Source organism: Stenella coeruleoalba (genome assembly GCF_951394435.1).
Source record: "Stenella coeruleoalba genome assembly, chromosome: 2".
Taxonomy (NCBI): domain Eukaryota; kingdom Metazoa; phylum Chordata; class Mammalia; order Artiodactyla; family Delphinidae; genus Stenella; species Stenella coeruleoalba.
Window position 1 is genome coordinate 83,408,718 of NC_137147.1, and position 18,840 is coordinate 83,427,557.

An 18,840-nucleotide genomic window follows, 5' to 3' on the forward strand; every position below is an offset into this window, starting at 1 on the left:
GGGCCCGCCTGAAGTTGGAAGTAGAAGAAACAGGGTTTCCACTGCAGACGCCTCCCTTAGCGTTAGGGAGTTTGGCCGAGGTTGGGAGGGCAGACAGCTGACAGAGTGAGAACAAGAACCCACACTTCCTAACTAGCCCCATCCCACCCAGGAGAACTCAGCTGGCTCTTGAGCCTTGTTGGAGGAGGGGGATGGAAGGTGGGCACAAAATCAGCACCAGGAGGAAGACAGGATTCTTACTGCAGAACCAAATAACCAAAGCTATTTCTTTCTTTTCCCTTCCTTTCCCACAGGTCCAAAGGATAGAAAGTTCCCCAGCCGTCTCCCCCTTTTCCTCCCCGCTGCCATGTCCCCCAGACCTCCAGCCCCTTCCTAGACCCTCAGGGAGCGACCACAATGTCCCCCAGATGCAGAATAGGGAGGCCTCAGCCCCCATGGGTGGGGCGGGGCAGGGCATCACAGCGCAAGTTCACTCCCTACAGGCGTCAGCCTTCTCCTCTGCTCCTTTCCTGTTTTCCCATCTGTCTCTCTCCTTTTCTCACATCCCCTCCCTGCCCCGGCAGCCCATCCTCTCTCCTGCTGCTTCCCCTTCTGTTCCATGCTTCTCTGCATTCCTGGCTATTCACAGCCTCCCTGGATAGCTGGCTTGCTCCCAAATCCCAACCACACTGCAGGGCCCCAGTGACCTGCCTCTGCCAGAGAAGGGAGGCTGCCTGCCCTCCTCCCTGCTTCCCCCTCCCCCAGCCCCCACTGGCTACCACCAGCAGACCCAGCTCCTAGGCCCGGAACTGGCCCCACCACAAAAAGAGTCACAGAAGAGGCAAGCAGGGTGGGAAGTGGCAGTTTCCAGGCATCACTGAGCCTGGATGGGGCAGCGGCAGCCCTAACTTGGTCACAGGAAAGTCCCCTAACCATGGAGCCTGCCTCTTCCCCACTGGTTATAAGCCGTTTTCAGGCCCTAGGCGGCAGGAGCAGACTGGGGAGTTATCCACCCCCCAGAGTAGGGCCCCAGCCCTGCTCCCCCGGGGCCCCAGGTCCCCTGTGCCCAGCACCAGAAAAGCAAGGTAGCGTCTCCACTCTTCCCTAGGCCTGTGGCAAGAGGCAAAGAGACTTCTCTGGCCTTGGGGCCTCAGAAGTGGTTCCAGCCATGACAGAAGGTTAAACCACTTTTCCCAGGACTCTTCTGGCTTAGGCGATAAAGTCTTGATTTTACTTTCTATTCTTCCTGGTTTCTTGAGTCTGCCACCTCCTCAGGGACAGGCATGGGCTCACATGTACTCCCACTGTCACATACACTCAACCAGGCACATGCACCCACACACATGTATCTGTGCACACAGCAGGCATGTATAGGCGCCCACCCATGCACATGTATACAGACATAGCTACGTGTATGTAAGCGCAGCACATAGCCTTGTACCTGCACACACTACCTACAGAGAGGACACGCACATCCTTACCTTGTCACCTCCTACCTTTGTCTCCTCCCACCCTCCAGCTGCCTCTCCTTCTCCTTGGCTCCCGCATCTCCCCTCACCCTGCCTCCTGTCTCCTCCTTGCCCCTGGCCCTCACTGTGTTCCTCTGTAGCCTCCCCCAGCCCCACGTTCACTTCTAAGTAGTCAGCATGGCAAAACCTCTAATCACTCTGCATGGGTTCCTGGGTGAGGGAAGAGAGAAGATGAGATAATTCTGCTTCTTCGTTGCAGATAAAATAAACTGAGGTCCAGAGACTGGGAGTCATATCTCAGCTAAAGGAATGGAACCCAATGGATCTAGGTTCCTCCCCTTGTGTCTGCTCTGTGCTCTGGTTTCATCAAGGCAAAAGGCCCAGGGCTAGGAGCAGTCACTTGCTATCCCTGTCTCCTGACCTCCACAATGAGCCCCTGCTAGTGCCCAGGAATCCTGAGTCCCCTAGAGTAGGGGCTGGAGAGGGGGAAGGGGAAGGGAGAGGGAGAGTTGACTGCAGGTAAGATTGGCACTGACCTCTGACTCTAATATTGTTCATCCGGCTTTCCAAAGGGGCCCTGCCATGGTGGTGGGCATGGTCACGGCCCTGGCCCTGGGCACTGCCATGGTGGTAGGCACCCCCCTGGCATGGCAACCATCCTCCAGGTTCCCACCCTGAACCAGGGCACTGTCCTATGCGGGGCCACCCCCCAGGGCCCTGTGGGCACCCCACTGGCCCACATCACTGAGGAAGCAGAAGAAACAGGACATAAGAATGGAGAGCATGACCTGGCATGGGGCCTGAACCAGAATCTTCTGGATCTAATAAACAGCCTCCTGGAGGCCATGTTCTACCTTAAAAGAGCCTATCTTCCTTCACATCCAAACTGGCACTCAGGGGGCCCAGTGGTCTCTGAGTTCCCTAGTTGTGAAAATCGGCACCCAGTCAGGCATTCTCAGTAGTGTCCATAGCATACGGTTGAATAAGGTCACCCCTCCTTTTGTTTTCACTTCTGCCCCACCCCCCATCAAAGGGTCTCAATCTCAAGTATGGTCTCATCACATCTATCCCATCATATATACCCAGACCTGGTGGGCCTTCCAAGGTTCCATCTTACATGCCTCACCCTACAGGTCAGAAGCCTTCAATGGATCCCTAACTCTCCAGATGTTATTTCTCACTATCCCCTGAAAACACATAGAAATTTCCAGCCTCTTAAACTTTGCACAGTTTCCCCACCACCACCTCCACCTCACCCCCAGGTCAGGAATGCCTTCCTTCCAAGCCAGCTGAAGCTCCACCATCAACATGAAGGCTTCCCTAAAGCCCATTAGGTTGAGTGAGGTCCTCCCTGTCTTTGCACACTGCCCCCTCCTCTGCAGCTCCTATCGACCATCACATGGGCCCAACCACACCCTACCCAGTTGGCATCAATTAACGGGCTGGCTTTTTATCTCTCTCACCAAACTAAGCTACTCAGGGCAGGGCCACCACTTCTACACCTCTAGACTCTCCCACCCTCATGCCTACTGGTCTATGCCTTGCACACGGTTTGCACACAATTTAGGGATACCCATAGTCCAATCACTCCTGGGTTCTGACTCTCCCCCCAGCCGCATGCTTCAGCCAAGGCACCTACCACACACACAGAGAGTCTGCTTACTGTAAAACCTCTTCTGCCCATCCAAGTTACACGTCTGGGATCCTCTCCGCTCCCCAACTCCCAGGCTTCTCACAGGGCCCGTATCTGTTCTAGAGCTATGGTAACAGCCCTCTAGCCCGGCCTCTCCACCGCCCATCACACCGCCCCTCTCTCACAGCCATTCCCTAACAGGGGAAGCAGCAAGCGCCCTGGAATGAGTGGCTACTGGGTACCTTCCAGGCTAAAGTGGGGTGGTTATAAGAGAGAGTTGGGGCTTCTCTGAGTGTCTCTCTTGTCCCTCTCCCCGGCCATACTCTGCACTTGAATAACAGAATCCAGGCTCCACAACTGAGGGGCGCAGAACCAGGTCCAGACCAACGTAAAGACCCAACTTGAGCAGGTGCCTAGCCTTACTGGGAAGGAAAGGGGGGACGCTGAGCGGAGCCGAGACAAATGTGAGTCTAAAAGTAGCCCAACCTCTCAACCCCTCAGCGTCCGGAGCAGTGAAGTGCCGGCATGGAGCTGCTCCCTCTTTGGGGCTGGAAGAGTCTGTGTTACAAGTTCTGAGGCTCTTTACACGGTGCCTGGGGTCGCGTTTCCTGGTCCCTCACGGGAAGACGGATGCCCCCCAGGAAAGGCCGATGTGCGAACTACTGCACAGACTCCTAACAGCAGCTCGCAGACCTGGCCTGAGTACAAGGGCCCACAACTCCAGCCCGGGGGTCTTAAAGACAGCGAGCCTTCGGGCAGCGGCGCGGCGGGAAGCCCCTGTCCCCGCCCCCCGGTGCCGCGCCCATTGGCTGGGCTCCTCATCGGCCCCGCCCAGCGATCGACCCGCTTGGCGTCGACGCGTGCGCAGGAGCCGCCCCCCGCCGCCGCCGCCGCCGCCGCCGCCGCCGCCGCCGCCGCCGCCGCCGCCGCCGCCGCCGCCGCCGCCGCCGCCGCCGCCGCCGCCGCCGCCGCCGCCGCTACTTCAGCACCAGCGCCCGGACAGCGGCGCCGCCCACGGGCATGGACGGCGGTAGCGGCAGCGGCAGCAACGATCCGGCTCCCGGCCCGGGTCTGGAAGGGGAGCAGCGGCCCGAGGGGGAGCCTTTGGCTCCAGACGGCAGGTCCCCGGACAGGTAGGGGCGGACTGCTCCGCAGACCCAGCTCGCAAACCTTCCCAGAATCCCCGCCCCAGGTATCCCCAGTAGCCGCCATATGTCGTCCCATTCAGTCCCCAGCCCCATCTAGAGCCCCTCTGGGGCCTCCAGACTCCCTGCCCCCTGGCCACGCCCTCATTCTGCCGGGTCAATTTTCTCTCTCCCGATACCCCCTACTGTCAGCCCGCTTAGCCCTCACCGCCCCCAGGACCTGCCCCACCCACTGTTCCTACCTTTCCTCTAAGGCCCCGGTATCCCCAGCCCCTCCGGCCTCCAGAGCCCCTCCCTGTAGGCCCTGCCCCCGCGTCTTCTCTGTAAGCCCCAAGCCTGCAGCAGCCTCAGTCCAGGTTCCAGCGAGTCAATGTGGTCGAGGGTGCGCGTGTACTGTAGACGGGAGACTCGCCAAGGTGTGTCCTGGGGGGAGGGCAGACACCCGGTCTCCAAGCTAGGTAGGATCTGTCTTTGTCCATCACCGTCCGTCTCCAGTCTGCCCCACATGGCCAGCTGCGCACGTGTAGGCTCGAGTCCCCACGTGTGGCAGCCACCTGCACTCTTCTGAGGCGCTGCGTGGGCAGGCTCTGAGGCTCAGGCTGCGGTCAGTACCGTCCCTGAAGGAGCACCAGGCTGGCGGGACGGAAGGAACATCTTCCCGCTGCGGGCCCAGATCTTGGTGCCTCTCCTTTCCCTTCCTCCACCATATGTGTGAGGGAACAGCCCAGCCAGGTAGCAATATGGTGCAATTTCTGTGCCCTGCCTGGTCTGCCGCCCCCAGAATCCCTCACCTGACATGACACCGCCTCTCTCTCCTGCCTGGACTGAAATAGGAAGCATTCTTTGGGGGCAAAAGCAGAGGTGGACACATTGTCTTCAGACTGCCCCAGTTAAAATGTGCATTCTGTACCTGAGTGAAGAGGAGACCCCACAAGTGGAGGGAAATGTTTTCTTCCCACTATGTTGACACATCAGCCTGGGTAGATTTAGCCACGTTTCAGTCTGAAAGCCACAGAACTTTCTTCAACAGGATGGTACACAGGATTAATGTGTTCCCTGGACCAGGGGGCTGCCTGGAACTATGGCTTGACCAAAAAGCCAAGTATGGACAAGGCAGAGACAGTGACAGGACAGGGCAGGGGCCAGGAGCATCCCTAGAAGGGACTGGAGAGTCATTTGCTACCTTGGATATTTTGCCAAGGATCAGCCCTGTCTGGTCTGCTCACTTCCCCTGCACGTGTGGGTCATACTTGGGCACAGGAATCACTTGCTCTCTTCTAGCAACTCCCTGAGACCTCTGGCCCCTCTCTGCACTTCCCCAGAGACCCTGGACAAATCAGGCAAAGGGATTCATTTCAATCCAAGAAACAAAAATACATTCCGGCTGAACTAAGTAGCACTCTGGGGAGTGAATAAGATAGCACGTACGCGCGTGCGCGCGCACACACACACACACACACACACACACACACACACACACACCCCTTTACTAATGCATTGACAACAGGGCAATTTGAAATATTTCATTCTTTGTGGTGTTTTATTTTTGTTTTTATTTTTGGGATACGCGGGCCTCTCACTGTTGTGGCCTCTCCCCTTGCAGAGCACAGGCTCTGGACGCACAGTCTCAGCGGCCATGGCTCACGGGCCCAGGCGCTCCGCAGCATGTGGGATCCTCCCAGGTCGGGGCACGAACCCATGTCCCCTGCATCGGCAGGAGGACTCTCAACCACTGCGCCACCAGGGAAGCCCCATTCTTTGTGTTTTTAAAATTACCTTTTTATTTTCCTAGTGGCGTGAATTGCTCCCTCATCTGTCCTGGCCACTCCGCAGGGTCACATGGATGTCCATATGGCTACGTGTCTGTGGACTTGGGGGCATGGTTAATACACATGTACATTTTCCGCTCACGGGGCTCCCAAGAGAGGTGTCTGGGGCACTATTAGCCAGGCCCTGACTGCTGTGACTTTGGCCATGAGTGAGGCCTGTGTCATCACTTTCCATTAACCTACCTGCCTGCCTCAATCACTTAGCTTACAGACCAGTGGGCCCAGGCAGGTGGCCCAGGAAATCGCTCATCCTAGTCAGAGCCATGGAACTGAGAGGGTGAGGCAAGGCGAGGGGTGCTTAACTATTACTAGGTCTTCCGAAAATAGAGGGCAGCAGCGGCTGGCAGGAGAAAGCTTTTATTCTGAGAACAGTTTGCCTCTTCTCCTTGGGAGGGTCAAGACAAACTCCCGGTTCTACAGCAGTCGGAATGTGGAAAGTTTCAAATTCTGCCACATTCACAATGATGGGCACGGTCATGAAGGGTGAGATTTGGGAGCAGCTGATCCTAGGTCCCTGGAGAGGGATAGAAGGGATTGAGAGGAAGGGGCTGGGGCCAGGGACACCCCAGTAGAAGCAAACCAATGGTGGATGCTGGAATCCCCCTTGAACAGGAGCCTGCTAAGGAAGGGGGTGGCTTATGAGATTTGGTAGACTGGTTAAGGACAACTGGAGTTCCTGTTCTCTGCCAGCACGGCCTGGAGTGCTGGCTTCCCTTAATGAAAAAGAAACTGACACTCCAAGTGGGGGCCTGGCTCCTAGGATAAGCCCAAAGCTCAGTGAGTGCTCTAAGACCATGCGCAGCTGAAATAGGCACCCTGGCTGCCCCACCCTCCTGACTGCGGAAAGCAGGCCCTGCTCTAAAGAGGGAGACCAAGACTAATGGGTCACCTTCATGCCTTCAGGATCCAACCCAGGCCAAGCACAGTGCCCAGCATGTGGCAGGTGCTCAAAAAAGACCTGCAGAATAAAAATCTTAAAGAAGTAGATGTCCACACTTATACACATGAACCCCGGTCATTTTTCCAGCTTCCCTTTGGCCCATGGTGATGGGCCCATAAGCTATTTTATCTGCAAGGACACTGGTTGCTGTGTCATTAACTTTATGGGGAATTCTGAAGTCTTGCTTGAGAACAAGTTTAGTCAAATTCCTATTTTTCTAAGTGTTGAGTTAGTAAGAAAAAAAATCAGTGGTTTATATCATGAAACAAATTCTGATGCTGCTTCTGGATAACAAAAAGAAAAGTACTTATAATTATATATGTAGTGAGATTCTCAAGGTGTGAGAAGTTCTCAAATGGAGATATATTATCTGAGGTGCCTAAAGAGGTCGAATTGTAAATATAAATATACTTCTTAAACTGCACACTCCCTGCAGCACTGAGTGTGGGAAGAGGCAGGAAAGTAAATGTCTTCCACATGCCAGGCTCCACGCCAGGCACCTCACATGTGTTACCTCAGTTAATGCCCATACTAAACCTGAGAGGGAGGCGTTATCATCGTACCCTCACTCAGCAGACAAGGATGCCAATGCTCCAAGAATTGTGTGTCTTTCCCAAGACCCCAGAGTTAAAGGATGATGGAGCCAGGACCCCACATCCACTGCTCCCCTATTTTAGTCCAAGCATGAGAATTATACCCCACCCCCTGACTGTCTGCCATCCAGCCTTCTGGGAGGAAGAGGAGGAGCTTGCCTATTCTTTCCAGGTCCTCTACTTGGTCTCTGGGCAGAACCCAGCCTCTGTGGGCAATGTCCATGTGCCACCACAGCCAGGACTCTGGCCCACGGCCCCTTCAGCAGTGCAGCAGGCAAGACTGGAAGCCAGGGTTTGCTCGGCATAGACCTGGCTCTCCCATGGGAGCTATGCAAGTTGTAGCAGGCGGATGGAAGAAAGGAGACTCGCTGGAGGGCCCAGAACCCCTTGGGAACCCGCCATGGCCCTCAGGCACTCTGTTCTGTGGCCATCTTCTCCTATCCCAGGTCTGGCAATCCTGCCCCTGGGGTGGGACTCCACCTCTGCCTGCACCCAAGGAGTGGGGCTGGGTCCATGCACAGAGTGCTGCCCTCATGCATAATTTGGAAAGAGGAATCTATTGCTGACTCCTCCCTGGCAAGCTCCTTGGGGGTCCCAACTCCCTCTCCCAACTGTGTACACTGTTGCAGAGCAAACCTCCTGCCCCAAGGCCGAGGCTTGGTGAAAAGGAAGTGGTTGCCTCTGCAAAGCTTTCCCTGACCCCCCCACCCCTGTCAAAGTTGGGCCCTCCTCTGGGCGCCTTCAGTCCTGTGTGACTTCCCCTCTCACAACACTCAACATGGTGGCCCCTGCACATCGCCCACCTACCATGAGTGCCTGGAGGACAAGGACTGGGCTTTATTCATCCTGGCACCACTATTAGCAGCCCGTCCAGCACTCAGCCTTCACTCAGCAAACATCCCTGGGGCACCTTCGGTGTGCAAGGTGCTGCTCAAGGCACTGGGGACACAGATGAACAAATGCACGAGGCCCTGCTCTCCCGGAGCTCACGTTCCATAGGAGAGACAGGCAGTAAACATGACAATATATAATACAACGTCCAGTTGTGGAAAATGCTAGGAAGAAATATAGAGTAGGTAGGGGGATAGGAGTTGGTGGATGATTATTTAGAGAGGGTAGTCAGGGAGGGCTTCTCCAAGAAGGTAATGGTGTGAGCCGTGCAATTATCTGGGGAGGAACATCCCAAGCAGAGGGCAAAGAAAGCTCAAAGGCTCTAAGGTGGGAACAAAAGTGCAGCAGGTGCTCAATAAACGTCTGACAAGAGGATGAAGAGACAACTACAGCAGAAAGAGCACAGGTCTGCAAGTCAGAACTGGGTTCAAGGTCCAGCTCTTCAGGGCTCACTGAACCTCAGTTTTCAAATCTATAAAAGAAAGAAAGTACTTCCCCGGTATGGTTTTTAAAGGAGTAAATAAGATCATATGTGTTTTGAGGTGCATGGGCAGATGAGTGAATGAGACAGTGAACCCCAAGAAGTAGGCTGGGGGTGTAGACCCAGAGCCTCCACCCTCCTTGCCTCTCCCCAGGCCTAGGAATAGAACAGCCTGAGCTCCATCCGTCTCAGCTCACTGAGCAAGGCTGCTGCACGGTGTGGACCACCACTGTCTCCCACCCCCTTTTTCCCTGTCTCCTCTCTCCCCAGGTCCCAGAGCAAGGCTGTGGCCCCTGAGGCAAGCCCAGAGAGAAGCGGCGCCCTCCACAGCTGCCCCCTTGAGGACCCTTCCAGTTCTTCGGGACCCCCACCAGGAACTTCCACCCTTCATCCTGTGGGCCCATCCAGCCCCTTGGCCCCTGCCCACTTTACCTATCCCCGGGCACCACAGGAATACCGGGGGGGCAGCTCCCTTCCAGGGCTTGGGGACCGGGCAGCGCTGTGCTCCCATGGCTCCAGCCTCAGCCCTTCCCCAGCCCCCTCACAGCATGATGGGGCCTGGAAGCCGGCATCTGTGCAGCACCATGTGGTCAGCGTCAGGTAAGGAGGGGTCCAGCAGCCTGCCAGCTGCCCTGGAAGGTGGGGCAGGGCTTAAAAGTGGGGTCGACACCCCCCCCCGGACTCTGGACTCCATCACTAGGAGGCAGCCCAGGATGTCCCCTGCGTCTGATGGAGGAGGCAGCCTGGATGGAAGATGAAGGAAGCGTTGGAGCTTGGGAGTGGGAAAGCCTAAAAGGGTTGATGCCATCTTCCTCTATCCTCCACCCCCATCCCAACCTCCCACCCTACAAGAGGACTCTAGCAAGCAAGTGTCTTTTCTTCTCTTCCACAGGCAGGTACGGGCCTTCCAGATGCCAAAGAGGTAGGCCTGGCCCTTCTCTGGAGCCCTAGGGGTCACCAGGCCAGTCCCCAGTTTAGCCCCACCATCCCTTGTTGGTGGCTTCTAAGCCCCCGCATTCCCTGCTATCACACCCAATGCTAATTCATGTGGGATCTCTTCCTCTTTCCCAGCTATTCCCAGCTGATTGCTGAGTGGCCAGTGGCCGTGCTGCTGCTGTGTCTGGCTGTCATCCTCCTCTGCACCCTGGCTGGACTGCTGGGAGGCCAGCTACCCGATTTCTCCAAGCCCTTACTGGTGAGGGACCAAGGGGAGGGATGGGCCCCCAGGCCTGGCCACCTCAGCTCAGTCTGGGGCAGAAAATGGGAGTGGCGCAGCTGGGAGTGGGGAGGCAGCAATGGGCTCTCCAGAGAGAGCTGGGAGATGGTATAGAGGTGATCCTCGTGTCCAACAATCCAGGCAGGCGGGCCAGCCTTCCCTGCTCCAGGGACCCAAAGGGGCAGAGCCGAGAAGGGAGAAGGAGAACTCCCCCTCCTGCCGGCCTGATCTTCTCTGCCCTCCTCCCTGCAGGGCTTTGAGCCTCGGGACACGGACATTGGGCGCAAGCTAGTGGTCTGGAGAGCACTGCAGTCCCTCACAGGCCCCAAGAAGCTGCTTTCCCTTTCTCCAGACCTTGAGCTGAACAGGTAATGGGTTCCCATCTTTCCACTGCTGGGGGGAACCAGGGAAAGAACGAGGCCTCCAGAGAGCAGCCGAAGGCAGGTCAGAGGGCCTGGCATAGATTTTCTCTCTGCCTCAGCTCAAACCCCCATACCACTCTGAGCCCCACACCCTGGAGCAGTGCCCAGGAGGGCATGGTCCGGCCTCGGAGGATGGTGGAGCCCCTGGAGGCCAGAGGGCAGGAGAGCTTCTTCTGTGGCCCCCCTGGTAAGCTGCAGCCTGGCCAGTTCCTGGCTTTAATGGTGGTTACCCCCTCCCCACCTACGAGAACAGGAGGGCCCAGGAGAACAAATTTGGGCAAACAAGGGGAAGGAGCCTGGCCAGTCACATTCAAGCCAAGGAAGTTAAGTTACAGCTGGGAGGATGAGGCAGGTCTCAGGTGCTCCAGCCAGGTAGGGGCAAGCTGGATGGGGGTGTGCCACAGGGGAGGGATGCAGGCCCAGGATGCAGGCACAGGTTTCAGGCTCCTGGGAATCTAAACCTCATATGGCCCTGGGTAAGCATCTTCCCTTTGGTGGGCCCAGGACCTGGGGCCAAAGGGTGAGCTCTGGGCGGTGTGTTGCAGAGAAGAGCTATGCACAGCTGGTGTTCATGTCCACCTCAGCGGGCAGCCTGTGGAACCTGCACGCCATCCATTCCATGTGTCGCATGGAACAGGATCAGGTGAGCTGGCTAGGGAGGTGCCAGGGGCTGGGTGGGGGAACCAGGGACACCAGGGACCTGATCATAAGGAAATACAGCTGAGCCAGGACTCCCAGCCTGGACTAGGAGAGAGCATTCCCTGCTTAGAAAATTACTGCAACCCTGCTGAGAGGTTCTGGGTTGGCAGGGAGAGAAGAGTCAGCTGTTTCCAGAAGAGCCAAGATACAGGTGCTGGAAGACAGACCCTGCAGAGCCTGGGGATTTTCGAAAGGTCCTGAAAAGGAGCCTCAAGAGCTGTTGAGGAGGCCCCGGCCCAAGGCCCCCAGCCCCCATCAACCCAAGCGCTGCAGATCCAGTCATGCTAACTGGAGAACCATGTGCTATAACATCTGCAGAAAGTTTCGCTACTAAAAACAGTGTGAACACCACTAGGCTTAAAGAACATGTGCTCTGGAGTCAGATGCCTGAATTCAAGGCCAGCTCTAATACTCCTTGGCTGTGTGACCTCAGACACATTTCTCAACCTCTCGGTGCCTCGGTCTTTGTATATATAAAATGGGAATAATGGTAGTTTCCTCATAGGGGTGTTGTGACAATGAAACAAGGTAGAATTTGTAAAAAATATAGCATAATGACTGACAATAGTGATCTCTCAATAAATGTTACTATTGTCACCATGATCTCAGGCCCAACGCCATACATCCAGTTGATGGCAGTACAGGGCCTCTGATTCCCAGGCTAGCATTCTCTGTAACTACACCAGCTATTGTAATGTCAGCATCAGGGTGGGAGAGAAAAACAGGCATGAGGTCTGAAAAAGAAACAGCCCTATCCCTCACAAGGTTTAAGCAGACCACTGGACAGAGATAGGGGGCTAGGGTTTGGCAGTGACCCTGATCCTGGAATGTTTTGGCCTCCACTTTTCCCACCTGTCCAGTTCCCTGGACACTTGGCCCCATTCCATCTGTGGCTGCCACTTCCACTCCTACTTCTGTCTCAGGCAGTGCAGAGTTGGAGTGTGTGACCTGCTGGGGCCCTTAGGGCAAGACCTCTCAGGCAGAGGCCTGGGGCCGCATTCCTGAGGCTCCTCTTTGACAGAGTCAAGACGTAGCTGCTGGAACCTGGGCCTGACCAGTCAGGTTTTGCTGGGCAGTCAAGATACCTCTCTGCCTCTGCCCTGCAGCCTGAAAGGAGGTGAGAGGGCCTCGGACAGCGCTGGGGAAACCTGGGCCCCTGCACTGCCCCTGAGCTCTCTCGTGCTGTGTGTGTCCTATAGGTCCGCTCCCATACCAGCTTTGGGGCTCTGTGCCAGCGTACAGCAGCCAACGAGTGCTGCCCCAGTTGGTCCCTGGGCAACTATGTGGCCGTGCTCTCCAATCGTTCCTCCTGCCTGGACACTACTCAAGCCGACACAGCCCGCACGCTGGCCCTGCTGCGGGCCTGTGCACTCTACTATCACCGTGGTGCCCTGGTGCCCTCTTGTCTGGGACCCGGGAAGGACAAGCCCCCGCGCTGTGCCCAGGTTCCCACCAAGTGCTCCCGGAGCAGTGCTGTCTACCAACTCCTGCACTTCCTGCTGGACAGGGACTTTCTGAGTCCCCAGACGGCTGACTACCAGGTGCCCTCCCTCAAGTACAGCCTGCTCTTCCTGCCCACCCCGAAGGGTGCCTCCATGATGGGCATCTACCTGGACCGCCTAGCCGTGCCCTGGGGGCTCTCCGACAACTACACATCCATCACTGGCATGGACCTGGGCCTCAAGCAGGAGCTGCTGAGGCACTACCTGGCCCAGGATACGGTGTACCCCTTGCTGGCCCTGGCCGCCATCTTCCTCAGCATCGCCCTCTACCTGCGCTCCCTCTTCCTCACACTCATGGTGCTACTGGGGGTGCTGGGCTCCCTGCTGCTTGCCTTTTTTCTTTACCGAGTGGCCTTCCGGATGGCCTACTTCCCCTTCGTCAATCTCGCGGCCCTTGTCCTGCTGAGCAGCGTCTGCGCCAACCACACCCTCATCTTCTTCGACCTCTGGCGCCTCAGCAAGAGCCAGCTGCCCTCCGGGGGGCTGGCGCAGCGCGTGGGCCGCACCATGCACCACTTCGGCTACCTGCTGCTAGTCTCGGGCCTCACCACGGGCGCGGCTTTCTACGCCAGCTACCTGAGCCGCCTCCCCGCCGTCCGATGCTTCGCGCTCTACATGGGCACGGCTGTGCTGGCGCACCTGGCGCTCACGCTGGCCTGGCTGCCCTCCTCCGCGGTGCTCCACGAGCGCTACCTAGCGCGCGGCTGTGCGGCCCGGGCGCGCGGCCCGTGGGGCGGCAGCGCGCCCCGGCGACTGGCGCTGGCGCTGCACCGGCGGCTCCGCGGGCTTCGGAGGGCGGCCGCCAGCACCTCGCGCCTGCTCTTCCAGCGCCTCCTGCCTTGCGGTGTCATCAAGTTCCGCTACATCTGGATCTGCTGGTTCGCCGCGCTGGCGGCGGGGGGCGCCTACATCGCCGGCGTCAGCCCCCGCCTGCGGCTGCCCACGCTGCCGCCGCCCCGCGGCCAGGTCTTCCGGCCCAGCCACCCCTTCGAACGCTTCGACGCTGAGTACCGTCAGCAGTTTCTGTTCGAGCGGCTGCCTCAGGGTGAGGGCGGCCACATGCCTGTGGTTTTGGTGTGGGGCATCCTGCCGGTGGACACTGGCGACCCCCTGGACCCTCGCAGCAACAGCTCTCTGGTGAGTGACCCTGCCTTCTCGGCCAGCGGTCCTGAGGCGCAGCGCTGGCTGCTGGCACTCTGCCAGGGAGCTCGGAATCAGAGCTTCTTTGGGGCCCAGCCAGAGGGCTGGCCCACGCTGTGCTTCGTGGAGGCCCTCCGGCGCTGGATGGAGAGCCCCGGTTGCGCCCGCCTGGGGCCTGGCCCCTGCTGTGGCCACTCGGGCTTCCCCTGGGCCCCCCAGCTTTTCCTGCACTGCCTCAAGATGATGGCTCTGGAGCAAGGCCCCGAGAGCACCCGGGACCTGGGAGCCCGCTTCAATACCCAGGGCGGCCTGGCTGCCCTGGTCCTGCAGTTCCAGACCAACTTCCAGTATAGTCCAGACTACAGCCAGGCCCACCACTTCTACACTGAGGTCAGCTACTGGCTGGCAGCAGAGCTGGGCAGGGCACCCCCCGGCCTGCGCCGGGGTTGGTTCACCAGCCGTCTGGAGCTGTACAGCCTGCAGCACAGCCTGAGCACCGAGCCTGCTGTGGTGCTGGGCCTGGCCCTGGCGCTGGCCTTTGCCACACTGCTGCTGGGCACCTGGAATGTTCCACTTAGCCTGTTCTCTGTGGCAGCCGTGGCGGGCACCGTGCTGCTCACGGTGGGGCTCCTGGTTCTACTCGAGTGGCAGCTCAACACTGCTGAGGCCCTCTTTCTCTCTGCCTCTGTGGGCCTCTCGGTCGACTTCACCGTCAACTACTGCATCTCCTATCACCTGTGCCCACACCCTGACCGCCTGAGCCGCGTGGCCTTCTCGCTGCGCCAGACCAGCTGCGCCACGGCGGTGGGGGCTGCAGCCCTGTTTGCAGCCGGTGTGCTCATGCTGCCTGCCTCGGTGTTGCTCTATCGCAAGCTGGGCATCGTCCTCATGATGGTGAAGTGCGTCAGCTGCGGCTTCGCCAGCTTCTTCTTCCAATCTCTCTGCTGTTTCTTTGGACCAGAGAAGAACTGTGGACAAATCCTCTGGCCTTGTGCCCACCTGCCATGGGACGCCGGAACTGGGGAGCCTGGAGGGGAGAAGGCAGGCCGCCAACGACCAGGGCCAGTGGGAGGGGCGCCTGGGTCCTGTCCAGAGCAGTACGAGTTACAGCCCCTGGCACGACGCCGGAGTCCCAGCTTTGACACTAGTACAGCCACCAGCAAGCTGTCCCACCGGCCCTCAGTGCTCTCTGAGGATCTACAGCTGCATGATGGCCCCTGCTGCTCCCGGCTCCCACCAGCCCCTACCTCCCCAAGGGAGGTGTTCCTGGACCACCAGGCGCTCTTCAGCCAGTGCCCAGCCCTGCAGACCTCCTCCCCCTATAAGCAGGCTGGCCCCAGCCCCAAAACCCGGACCAGGCAGGACTCCCAAGGGCAGAAGGCTGAGCCCGTGCAGGCATCACCAGAAGCCCCAGCCCACTCCCCCAAGCCCAAGCCCCAGGTCGCAGAGCCTCCTGAGTGCCTCTGCTCCTCAGCCAGCACCCTGGAGGGGCTCAGTGTCTCTGACGAGACCTGCCTAAGCACCTCTGAGCCCAGTGCCCGTGTGCCAGATTCCGTGGGTGCCTCTCCAGAGGACCTGGATGAAACTGAGCAAACAGTACCTGAGCGGGGCCAGCTGAATGGGAAGCGGGACACGCTGTGGCTGGCGCTGAGGGAGACCGTGTACGACCCATCACTGCCCGCCTCCCACCAGAGCAGCTCATCCTGGAAGGGCCGTGGCGGGCCAGGGGATGGCAGCCCTGTGGTGCTGCCCAACAGCCAGCCAGATCTGCCAGACGTTTGGGTGCGCAGGCCCAGCACCCACACTTCAGGCTACAGCAGCTGAGGGGGGCCCCGAGAGGCCGGACTGGGGCCCAGAGCCTGTCGGGGGTGACAAGGCAGGGGCAGCAGCAGGCTAGAGCCTGTTGGTGTTTCCTCACATCAGCGGGGAGGGGTCTCACTCTCCAGCTGTGGATTTTGAACCTGCCAGATGATCCAGCCTTGGTAGGGGCTTCTGCTTCCTCCCCACATCCAGAGGATTCAGTGGGGGGTGCAGGGGGGTGGTCTTTGGAGTGAAACGCCAAGCTCTCCTTGTGACCCGCTAAGGGCTCGTCTGCCCCACAGTGCCAACCAGGACCCACCCTCTGGAACGGGGAAGGCCACAGTCGTAGCTCCGTATATCAGGGGAGGCTGACCTGGCCCCCATGCCAAGTGACAAGAAGGTCAGTGGGACTAAGGGACCCAGCCAGGGCACCTCACCAACCAAAAGAGCCCTGGGAAGCCTCAGCAGCCTCCTGGACCTCACACCTTTCAGAGGCTTTTTATCAGGACACTTCCTTCTCTTTGGGGATCCTCTCTGGGCCAGAATTGGGCTGGGCCCTCTGTCCTTAACTACCTGTGCCCCTCACAGTCCTCAGTCTGACCAGGAATTTGTCAAGACCAGGCAGAGATGGCTGCTGGCAGTGAAGTGGAGGAGGAGGAATGGTCGGCCTCTGAGCACCCCTAAATTGCTGATGGTCCCTGATGGGGAGCTGCATTGACATGGAAGGGTCCTCTCCCCTGTTAACAACAATAAGAATCCTTTACGTCCTGCATCTTTTAGTTTGCAGAACACTTCTACACCCATCGTGTCCTGGGAATCTCACCACTTCTGTATGGGGTAGCCTACAGTTGGTCAGGTCCTTTTGCCGCCAGTTTACAGGTAAAGACATTGAGACTAGGTAAGGTTAAGTGATTTACACAAAGTCGCGTAGATAGTAAATGGCAGAACAGGCTTCCTGACTCATTCCACCACAACTGCCACTCTCCTCCTGTCTACCTGCCCCAGGGACGTTGGCCTGTGGCTGTCTTGATCTTTGGTCTCTGACACCCTCTAACAACCTGCCTTCGCAGATGCCTCTCGGTAAACTCCCCTCCTTCCTCGCTTTAGGCCTCCATCTCCAGAAAGAGCTACGTTCTGAGCAAGCCTGGAGTTCCTCCCCATCTCCCTCGTGCTTCCCTCCAGCTCCAGCTGAGAAGCCTACCATCCATAAGGCATCCTGGCTGTTCTGATTCCCAGGTTCAGGGTCAAGAGGAGGAGGCCTCTTCAGTGGCCACAATGTGTGGAGAGTCCCTGCCAGGAGACGCACTGAGGGCAGTAGAGGCTGAGAAGAGTTCAATTAAGGCAGGAACTCAGGGCTGCCCTCTTTAGGAGTGTGTAAGTCTGAAGCTGTTTTGCAGGTCAAGGTCCCAGCTTCCTAAGGACAGGTCTCTCTAGGGGCACTCAGCAGACCAAAGGCTGACTGCCCCCTCCCCAAAGCAAAGGGTCTCTCTGGAAGGTATTATCCCACATGAGAGCTCACGACACCTGGAGCTTCAGCAAGTTTACTGAACACCAACTCTGCCTATGGCACTACACGAGGACAGAGGCAAGGAGGGAAAATCAGACATCTGCCCTAAGGAGCTCACTCTCTAGCTGGGGAAACAGCTCACACACACATGCGGGCATCGATGGGTCACTGATAGTAGCATGCAGCACATGCTGAGGGCCATAGGCCTGTCACCATGACTATTGCTGGAGCTCAAGTACCCAGGAATGGTAACCAGGAAGGCTTCCTGGAGGAGGAACGACTTGAGCTGGGCTTTAGAAGTCCAAGTATCTCAAACTGGAAAGGACCTTAACAATCATTTATTCCAGCAGTTTTCAAACTTTGGAGCCTCAGGATCCTTTCTTCAAAGAATCCTTGTGTGGAAACAGTATATAAAGCAGATGAAAAGCAGCCATTCTGGTGGGTGCTGGGGGTGGGGGAGTACAGAGCCAGGTCAGCCTCCCTTTCTACTGTGCCTCTCAGGGGACCCTGGGGAACCCCTCAAGCTCCTGGTGGCTCTGAAGAATGTGATGCGAAACCACTGATGCAGGTCATTTTATGGACGAGTAGCACAGAGAGGAAGGACTTTTCTAGGGCCAAAGAGACAGTCTGTGGCAGAGCTGGAGGCAAATCAGGGGGTGTTTGGGTTTTTTTTCCTATATTGTTGAGCCCTACCTCCCACTCCGAGTAACCCATAAGAAGTGAGGCCAGAACCCCAATGAAAATATGGGCGTTGTGGAAGAGAGAAGACCGTGGGCAGAAATGACCGGTTATGTCGGCTCCTTTGCAAGATAATGATACCCATTTGACTCCCGACACCAGGAAGGAGAGACAGTGACTAGGACTAACTTGGACCATCTCCCTGGAGGTCCACTGGGACCTCTCTCTCTTCATGTCCGAGTAGAATTCAGCCTCTCTGGCCTGGCTTCTCTGCACCATGGACTATATCCTTCTGTTATCACACAGCCAGGCTGAGAGAGCTCTGGTCTCGTCTGGGACCGTCAGCCAGAGGGAGGGCAAGATGAGCCCTACTTACTGAGCACAAGCAGAAGTCTGGCCTTGACTCAAAAGCGAGTCCAGCGTCTTAGTGGTCTCTCAATGACGCACCGCGGCTCTTCTGCCCTGTGTTGTAGGAAGGCAGCAGGGCCCTGGATGAAAAGGACCGGCTCCTCTGCGCCCTCTTTCGTGTCTTGCAGGGGGAGACGTTGATGTCTGGGACTGGAGCTTCAGGAATCTGGCCTGAACACAACCAGTGAAACGTTCGAGAGAGCATGAAGTGGTGGCTGGGGTGGGCATCAGGGATCTGGGCACAACTGGGGGCCCTCACAGGATCCCCTTCTGGCAGGTTGTGGCCACACAACCCTTCAGGAAGGCAGATGAGTCAGAGCAGCCGAGACACCCACTGGATTTGTTCTTTACACCAGCGGGCCCAAAGGACTGGAAGAACCCAGTGGTAATCCAAAACATCATCTCACACCCAGAGTGGCCCGAACGAAGAGCAGGCTTCCCACAGCAGTGGGTAATCCCGCCCGCCTCTCTAGCCCCAACTTTGGAAAGCGGGATTTGAAGCACTTTC

General features: G+C 57.7%; 1 protein-coding gene across 1 annotated transcript; it reads left to right on the plus strand.

The window, feature by feature from the left end:
* Window positions 1-4,086: 4,086 nt before the first annotated feature.
* DISP2 (dispatched RND transporter family member 2) lies at window positions 4,087-15,803 on the plus strand. The gene is made up of 8 exons (XM_079913913.1): window positions 4,087-4,214; window positions 9,231-9,560; window positions 9,853-9,882; window positions 10,032-10,155; window positions 10,429-10,544; window positions 10,658-10,785; window positions 11,144-11,241; window positions 12,497-15,803. Exons 1-8 carry the CDS (start codon window positions 4,102-4,104, stop codon window positions 15,761-15,763), a joined length of 4,206 nt encoding a protein of 1,401 aa, XP_079770039.1. The 5' UTR covers window positions 4,087-4,101; the 3' UTR covers window positions 15,764-15,803.
* The last annotated feature ends 3,037 nt before the right edge of the window (window positions 15,804-18,840 follow it).

Bases quoted from the DNA above. Each gene is read 5' to 3' on its own strand.
- DISP2 (XM_079913913.1), top strand. From the start codon at position 4,102: ATGGACGGCGGTAGCGGCAGCGGCAGCAACGATCCGGCTCCCGGCCCG. The intron at 4,215-9,230 runs GTAGGGGCGGAC...CTCTCTCCCCAG, and splicing joins GACGGCAGGTCCCCGGACAG to GTCCCAGAGCAAGGCTGTGG. The intron at 10,786-11,143 runs GTAAGCTGCAGC...GGTGTGTTGCAG, and splicing joins CTTCTTCTGTGGCCCCCCTG to AGAAGAGCTATGCACAGCTG.